Below are 9,187 nucleotides of genomic sequence, written 5' to 3' on the forward strand. Positions count from 1 at the left end.
AACAAATGTGCTCAATTAGCACCTTTTCTAGCTAGCTGGTGTTCATTAGCCTGTTAATAACCTGCCCTCCAGTTAACTTCCACACTTAAATATTCTTAATTATTTTACATTAGATAGCCCTTTATAACTATTCTACTAGTATAAATTATTTTAACCCAGCATCTGTGCCTGTAAATTATTCCACATTCATATTTTGTTTTATCTACTATGTTCAGGTAAATCCCTTTTTTATAAATCTTTATAAATCATGTTTTTGGACTTGACTTTATTTTTTTTAACCTTGTAAATATATCATTTATCATCTGAAATAAAAAATAGAACAATTTCAGCTACAAGTAAAACTAAATGTATCATTTTTCTTCTGTTCGTCCTGGCACACATTTTAAAACACCTGGAAAAACGTACCACACTGAGGAATGTGCTGCCTCCACTCATGCAGTGGGTGGTCAGCATGGGCGCATGCCCGGGCGTACTCGGTGAACACCTGGCATACCACATCACCATTGGGATCCGACCTTCAACAGGGTAAAAAACAAAAAGGAACTCTTTGAGAAGAGCCAGGAGAGGTGTAGCTACAGAGCCAGTTATGCTGAAATGAGACTGTGCAGCTCAAATAAATAACTACTCACCAGCTGCTCTCACCAGTTTCCAACTAGCATACAAAATTAATAAATAAAGCTATATAGTTTTATGCTTATAGTTGGAAAATTGTAGTGTAGCTACGTCAGTCATGACAGTGATGATTTCAGACCAAGTGAATCCTGTCATAAAGTAAATTCTTTCTTTAGTTCTTTAGTTGTAGGAACAGATTGCCATGGCTAATGTTACTCTCAGAGGGGGGTACGTTCAGGATCATGGACGTGAGCCATGAAAGACACAACTGAGTGTCTTTTAGAGTGGGATCATTTTGAACGAGTAAGTAACCAAAGTGCTCACAGTCTGAGGACATGGATTGAAATGCAAAAACTAAAATGTGGGTACATAAGGATATGTGCAAAAAAGGGCTCTCCAACCACCTGTACAGGATGTTACAAATTTTTAGATAATGTTACGTATGTGTCAAACTTTTATGATGTTTTGATTTGCTTCAGAATTAGTATCAGTAATTCAGAACAATGACTCTGCTGTTCATGACAGCAGAGTCATTGTTCATGACTCTGCTGTCATGAACAATATCAGCAGAAACTAAATAAATGTTTCTTCTAATTTTAAAGTAGGAGAAAGATTCCACACATTTCGCAAGGATAAACTATGGATACTAATGGTTCATACCATATAATTTTGACAACACTCAGATTTTTCCTCAAAATGAAACCCTTCCAACAACTAGATCTTAAATCGGTTGCTCTTACATGCAGAGGTCGTTGGAGCAGCTGGCCATGTAGGACAGCGGACTGACAAAGTCATGGCAGCTTTGAAATGGTGGATCCAGCAGCATTGCACACACCTCCTCCACCTTCTGTCACCACAAAACACATAAAAACACTTTTTTACTCATCTAGTAGGTAATTTTCTCAGTTTCATTTCACTCATCTCGCAGTTGCTGTTTTATTTGACACCTTACCAGTAAAACATGAGATTCGACTGTAGCACAAGGTGAAGGGAAGCCAGAAGGCACCATAGGACATCTTTCCTCATGTGGATGTGTCTCTACCCAGCTATTCCCAAACATTTCAATTTCATGAGTCAGCACGCCTAAGAAACAGATATCATGTCTGTTTAATTATGTCAGTAGTTTTGCCTCCTTTACACTTCTTCACATCTGGAGTTCAGTTGAGTGTTTTAAAAGAAAAAGTGAGCCGTGTCTTTTCTACTTCATGGTTCAAGGATCACCATCAGTTTTAACCTTGACCTTTCACTTTTTAGCTGAATGTTAAACTTATAACCACTGCTTACCAGTCATGGCTCAGCAGAGATGGCAAAAGTACACAGATTCATCACTTAAATAGAAGTACAGATACTTAATTTTTCAATAATCTGTTTCATGGACATAACTTCTTTACTCAAGCAAAAATTAAAAAGTACAGACTCTGAAATTAAAAAAGTATTAAAAAAGAACTAGCTCCTTTTCTATTTTTTGCCAAGTTAACTAAAACTCATGTCATATAAATACTGTAATAAAAAGGAATACAGACTTCATCTCTTATAATTCTAATGAACGTACTCAACTTGTATTGTATGTGTCATGAAGAACAAAAGCAGATAAAAACAAAGAGATTTTTTAAAAAAAATCTATCTCTATTTGCTGTTGCCTGCATTGTAGAGGGTGGCTTTGCTTCCTCGCCTAAAGAGAAAAATTTGTATACTCAAGGGTTAAATTGGAATTCAACTGGTGTGAGAAACCCTAAGATCAGCTGCTGCTCTTTGTGGATTTACACAACTGAAAGAGACATAAGCAGATGCTACATGAGCAATGAGACTGAAAATGATCTCACCATAGCTCATCTTCAGGTCATCGTGGACGTCGGCATTAAAGTTACCACATAAGCCGCAAGTTCTGCCCACAAACTCTGGACTGAGCTTGATGTAGACAGAGCCGCTTCGTCCCTCCCATGCCAGCGTGAAGCCGTGCTGCTGCGTTACTAGCACGTACTGTGAAATCTGCTCCAGCTGCAGGTCGTGGATGTGATGAGGCAGCTGCAAACTAAACACAAACAGGGCGATTCCAGTATCATATAAACACCACCTTACCTGAAGAGATGTAAAATAAAACATACAGAGAGAAAGCAGCTAACCTTTGGCCTTTGAAGGTCACATTGGTGGCATGTAGCCTGACTTCTCCCTCCCATGGCAGGAAGAGGCTGACAGATCTTTGGCAAGTGTAGGGGTCTGAAGTACAGGCCGGGTCGTTGTGGACCTACAAACAGAGAGGTGGGACATTAATTTAAAACAGGTGTGGGTTCATTACGGATCTGCGCACAAATAAAAACTGTGTCATTGAAAATGTCACAATTTTCATGTTATTCTTGGCCTGTCACAGAATTCTTATAATGCACATTTAATTTTTTTTTCTAGTCTAATTCTTTTTTAGAAACTGTCCGGGGAATGAAAATCAAGCCAAGTTATATATTCTTAGCTTGTTGTAAAACAGTAGTAAGACTCTCCTCAAGTCAGATTTACCTCAACAATACAAGATATTTGTAAATGAATTTAAGCTACCTATCCAAGGAATCAGCCTTCATTGCGACATAGGTCGACATAGAACTTACAAGGAAAAGTTTTGGACCAAAATGCACAAACCTTTAGGGGTTTCGTTCAAATCCAGTGCTGAAAATAGTCCATAACAAATGTATTGTTTGCACAAAAAAAAGAAAAAAGAAAAGAAACTGAATCCAGCTATTTTAAAAAATTACATAGAAATCGCATTTCATTTACATTCATTTAGAACCAATGGACCAAATAGTTCTAAAAAGCAAAAGTATTTAAAAAGCTGAAACGTGATCCTAAAAGTAACACACACACCTGCCACTTTGTAACATTTTTGAGTGCGTCATTTTATCTGCTACAAAGGAAAATGTCATCTCCTCTCCTCGTAACATGCTCTGTTAGGATTGCTGCACTGTGTTTTCATATGTTATCATTACTGAACTTCATTATTTAATTAATCCAAACTACATTTGGATCTTCTAATGTCCCCTGTTTAGGTTGGTTTTTCCCTACACAGATAAGGTATCTGTTGCCTGTTCGGGGGAACAAAGTCCTAGTCTGTTGCAGATACTTTCAAGGCATAGTGGGTAATTGCAGCATTTAATGGTAATTGACTCTAATAACCAGGTAGCTTTCACTAATGTTCAGAGTAGATCTTTTCCTCAGGCTGAGTCTGAAAAAAAAGAATGTGTTTTGGGGCAGGAGGCCACAGAGTCCAAATTTTCCCCAAACTGGAGGCAGGCGTTGAACCGAAAACTACTGGGCAGCTGCTCACCTGGAGGTTTTATTTCACCCCAGCCCAGGTCCATGTGGACGACTCACCTGGACAACGATGCTGGCCTGGGTGGTTTCCTCACAGTCCCTCAGTAAAGTATAGGCGCACCGGCCTGGGAGGTAGTAGTAGAGGCCGTCAAAGGTCTCAAAGTTGTACTGACCCCACGTCCTGCATGTCATCTCCCTCTCAAAGCCAGAATTTGGAACTAGGAATATAAACATGAAAATTTCTCTTTTCATATCACTTAATTAGCCATTAAGACACAGAAATGCTACAAAACACCCTAACAAAGCTTTTCAATTTAGCACCTTTTAGTATTTATTAGTGTTGTATTTTTGTCCACTTGTTAAATGTACAGTACTGTGTAAAAGTACTGAGTCACCCCTTTTCCTTTTTATACTTTGCTAGGAAAATGGGAGATAGGTGAAGCAATGCAGTGAAAGATGCACAAACATACACGGAAATAAACTATATAAGGCAAAAGCAGGCATTTTGTTATGTTCTCTGTCAAGATTATCCCACGCTGCCTCAATAATATTGAGGTGCAGACATTGGGGAGGCCAATCCATGACTGACACGTTACACTGTATGTTTTTTTATCCAGGTTTTCACTCCAATGTCTTTTATGGCATGCAGAAAAAAAAGGCTGTTCACAATCAGTGAATCAGAATCAATAGCTTCCAGATAGTATTGGATGGCAGAGCAAAATCTGACAGTAATTTTCTCTATTCATAATTCCATTAATTTTGACAAGATTCCCAAACCCCAAACTATTACAGAGCTTCCATTATACTTTACAGATTGCTGTAGACACTCACTGCTGCACCTCTCTCCTGATCTTCTCCATACATACTGATAATGAGCTGAACCAAAATGTCAAATCTGGACTTCTGACTCCATCAGACCTGTTAACACTATTTTTCACTCCAGTTCTTGTGTGATTTGGCATACCTCATCCTTTGATCCATTTCCCTTCATTAAGATCAGCTTCTGACAGCCACCCTACCACTGAGACCATTTCTGATCAGGCTTCAACAGTAGGTGGACATCTGGACAGCAGAGACCTGAGGGAGGCCTGAGATGTCCTGTGTCAGGTCTCTGCTGATTTTTTCCTTTCTTAGGGACATTACATTCAGTTACTGTTTGTCTACTGTAGACACTATTCTTCTCTACCACTCCTTTTATCCTCCATTTGAGTTTCCGACTCAAAAATCTCTCTGAACTGAGTGAATGTGTACTATAAATTATTTTTAAAAAGATGTAGAAGACAAAATGACTTGATTTCTCTTTTTTTTAGGGGGGTGTATATGTTGAACTTAAGAGAAACAGATCGGTAACTTAAATTTCTGGTACAGGATAGCTCAGAGCATCTTAAACATCCTCCCTGAACTGCTCTACAAATTTCATTAAATGACCTCTAATGCTGTAATAATAGGCCTTTGCACTTTTATGATACTGTATTCAACTAACAAGCTGGTTGATCGTTGCATGTGTGTGAATGTTAGATAGAAAGCACTTAAAGCATAGAAACAAGTACTTGTATGAATGGATGTGAATGGGTGAATGTTGAAGGCTGTAAAGTGCTTTGAGTGCGAAAGTATAATCATCTCTGGATCTCTTTCACAACATCTCTTTTGTCTGGTCTCCCTTCCATCACCCCCATCCGATCAAGGCAGATGGCCGCCCCTCCCTGAGCCTGGTTCTGCCAGACGTTTCTCCCTATTAAAACAGTTTTTTCTTACCACTGTCACCAAAGTGCTTGCACATGGGGGTTTGCCTGATTGTTGGAGGTTTTCTGTATTTTTTGAAGGGCTTTACTTTACAATATGAAGCACTTTGAGGTGACTGTTGTTGTGATTTGGCTTTATAGAAGTGAAACTGAATTGAATTGAAGTAGAGTAGAAATCCACTATATAAGAACCAGTCCACTTACCAATTTAAAAGAGTGTTGTCAGGGTTTACCTGTCTGACATCTGTGTCCAGTAGCCTGATACAAGCTGCAGTCACATGACTCCGACTCAACACATTGTCCTCCGTTCAGGCAAGGAAATGCACAGGGCTCCCCTGAGAGAAAACGAAAGGACAAGCAAACAATTACACTGTTTCTCATCAGACTGGAAACCTGAAAGAACGACTCCATGAATAATTTTCATTATTTCTAATAATGAAAATTATTATTATTAATCAGGAACAATAATATAGAAATAGTGTTTTTCCTTTCTCATAAAAGCTATGTGTACCACTGGTTAATTTTCCATCCTAATAACCACTACAACTGAGTTTAAGTGTTTGTCTGCAAGGTATATATTTAAGGAAGTCACCATCTGCCTCTCTGCTTTCACGTGGAGTTGTGTGGCTCAAACAAATGTTCCAGTCACTGAACGAACCACCATCCCCCAAATGATAGTTTTTCATCCTCCAATAAAACCATCTGCTCAATGGCCTTCCATGCTGTCTGCCTAGTGGGCCATGTCCCACATTAACATAGGTAAAAGTCATAAAGGAATCAGCCATGGGAGGGGGTCCAATTAGTCAAGCTGCTTTCCTCATGTTCATTCTGTGGGGGACAAGTACTCATTTGGCTCATTTGTTGCTCCAAATGTACACAACATTACTAGGTTTCGATTACAAGCTGTAGCCAGGGAGGTAGAGGAGGTCATCTACTGACTGGAAGATTTGTGGGTCGATCTCTGGCTGCTCCAGCCTGCATGGCAAATATCATTGGGCAAGATATTAACTGCCAAGTTCCTCTCTGATGCATATACACACACACACTTTTGGGGTTGTTTTCACTATTTCTTTACCACAAATATGACCAAGAAAATGGCATGTGCACTGAATTTGACCAGGTTTCTCCTTTTTAACAGACTTCTAAAATGTTTTTAGAACCACATTTGAGGAAAATGGTATAAAGAGAAATTGTTATACTGAAGTTCTCCCTCAAACATTTGTACATTCATCCTTCAATCATTAATAAGAACTTTGTGAACCTACCTGGAATCCTACGAAACGATGACCCCAGGGCTTCCTTCACCTGCCTCGTCAGCAGTGAAGTATTAACTGGATGCTGGTCTGTTGAAATGGCTCCATTGTTGGTTTTTCCAAGTAACACTGAACCAGATTCATTTGATGTTACTGAGCTGGTCAGAAATTGTTCATATGGTGCTGAATTTGACCTTGAGTGATTATTAGACGGTAAACTGTATGATAAGTATTGTGAAGTATTTAAGGTGAGCATGGTCTGATCATCTGGAGTGTCTAGCGACTGATTTGACCATTCTGAGACAGCTTTTAATTGGCTTTGTGTTGTCTTGCTAGATTTTGTACCTGTGCCTTTTAATTGATCAGATATGATCCTAGTGGGTGCATTAATAAAAGAAGAATTCTTGGCTGGTGTGGTGCTGCTTGGTGATTGGCTAGAACTTGTTGTGCTGGTTAGCCAGATTAACTTGTTAGCCAGTATCTTTTTTGATGATTTTTTAGCTAAAGATGTCCTGCTTGTTGATTGGCTGGTTGGTGTTGATCTGCCTGATGACTGACTAGGTGCTATCACTGTAGTCATTGATGGTTCATTTTGTGACTTGAGTTCTTTTGTCACAGTTGTTGACTGGCTGTATAATGTTGTGCTTCGTGGCAATTTGTTGGATTTTATCGCAGAGGATGGAGATTTTTTATATATTGGTGTGGTTGTTAGTGGTTGGCTGGTTTGAGCTATACTGCCTTGAGATGAGCCAGCTGATGCTGATCGGGATGATGATCCACTAGCTGGTTCCAGGCTGTTTTGTGATTGGTTAAATAGCGCTTTCTCAGCTGGAGATAGACTGGCTGTTGCTGTGCTGCTTGATACTTGTTTGGTTTGTTCTGTTCTACCTCGTGATGGGCTAGTTGATGCTGGCACGCTTGGTGTTTGAGTGGCTAGTATTGGGCTGGCATGTGACTGATAAGATGGTGTTTTCTTGGTTAGTGACTGACTGGATGGAGCTGTGCTGCCTGATGAGAGGCTGTTTTGTTCTGTGCTGCTTTGTAGGCTAGTTGATGCTGTGCTGATTGGTGATTGACTTGTTTGTGCCAGGCTGCCCTGTGACGGCATAACTGATGGTGATGGGTTTGATGATTGACTGGCTGGTACTAGACTTTTGTGATTTTGTGATTGGTCAGATAGTGTTTTTCCAGTTGGTGATTGAGAACCCAAATGATAACTGAATGGTGCTGTGCTACCAGGCAATTGGCCGTTTTGTGTCATACTGCCTGGTGAGTGTCTTTTTTGTTCTGTTGTGCTTTGTAGTAGACTAGTCGATGCTGAGCTGTTTGGTGATTGGCTGCCTGGTGCTGAGCTGGTTTCTGAATTTTTAGATGGCACTGACATTGTTGGTGACTGATTGGATGAACCTGTATTGACTGCAGAATTGTTTGCTTGTGCTGTGCTACCCTGTGAAAGGACAGCTGATACTGAGTTTGATAACTGACTGGTGGGTACAGGACTTGTTCTTGATTGGTTAGATAGTGTTTTCTCAGCTGGTGATTGACTGGATGATACTGAGCTGTTTTCTGTTCTGCTTCCGAGTGATTGAGAAGGTGATGTTGATGTGGTTGGGAATTTGCTGACTGTTAGAAGGCTGGTTTGTGAGTGTTTGGATGGTGCTGTCTCAGCTGATGATTGACTGATTGGTGCTGTGTTCCCTGGTGATTGGCTGGAGGACATTGTTCTTGATGGTGTTTTACTAGGTGGTGCCGTGACTCCAGATGATTGGCCAGAGCTCATGGTCCATGAGATGTTTGGTGTCCTTTCTGAAGATGATGTAAGGTTTGACACAGCAGCCATGTTGACCAGTGATTTACTGGAGGCAGATATGTTGGTTTCTAATGTAGCGATTGTCATCTGGAGGTGCTTCAAGGAGAAAAAATTGTATCAGCAAATATTTCATGCGACAGTTGCTATACAATAACAATAATAATAATAATAAGTCATACAGCTTGAACCTGATCTAAAGTAGCAATCTTTCAAATCCTCTTACAACTAAATATGTTACATCTGATCATTTTCATATTGGAACTCAGTAATGTTTGGCAAAGAAATAAAGAGAGCAATTTCAGCAAACTAAAATAAAGTCCTTGTAATGCTTTGCTGAATTAATTCTGTAAGTTTAATATCAAGCTAATCTGGAAAACGAGTACAGGTCTCAGGTGACAGATTAATAAAGATTTGATTAAAATGTAAGATACCTAAAACTTTTACAATTTAGTGTTTTGTTGAAGAAAAATTCC

The 9,187-nt window shown here is 39.5% G+C and overlaps 1 protein-coding gene across 1 annotated transcript in view; it reads right to left on the reverse strand.

The window, feature by feature from the left end:
- otog (otogelin) overlaps positions 1 to 7,573 on the reverse strand; it is a 63,077-nt gene extending 55,504 nt beyond the window's left edge. Inside the window, exons 1-8 of the mRNA XM_076887550.1 lie at positions 6,917 to 7,573; positions 5,885 to 5,986; positions 3,970 to 4,127; positions 2,736 to 2,857; positions 2,436 to 2,644; positions 1,565 to 1,695; positions 1,353 to 1,459; positions 406 to 515 (exon numbers count right to left, since the gene is read on the reverse strand). Coding sequence (XP_076743665.1) covers positions 406 to 515; positions 1,353 to 1,459; positions 1,565 to 1,695; positions 2,436 to 2,644; positions 2,736 to 2,857; positions 3,970 to 4,127; positions 5,885 to 5,986; positions 6,917 to 7,484 — 1,507 coding nt within the window. The 5' untranslated portion in view covers positions 7,485 to 7,573. The remainder of the gene's footprint in view (positions 1 to 405; positions 516 to 1,352; positions 1,460 to 1,564; positions 1,696 to 2,435; positions 2,645 to 2,735; positions 2,858 to 3,969; positions 4,128 to 5,884; positions 5,987 to 6,916) is intronic.
- Positions 7,574 to 9,187: the final 1,614 nt, after the last annotated feature.

Source organism: Maylandia zebra, linkage group LG1, assembly GCF_041146795.1.
Source record: "Maylandia zebra isolate NMK-2024a linkage group LG1, Mzebra_GT3a, whole genome shotgun sequence".
Lineage (NCBI taxonomy): Eukaryota > Metazoa > Chordata > Actinopteri > Cichliformes > Cichlidae > Maylandia > Maylandia zebra.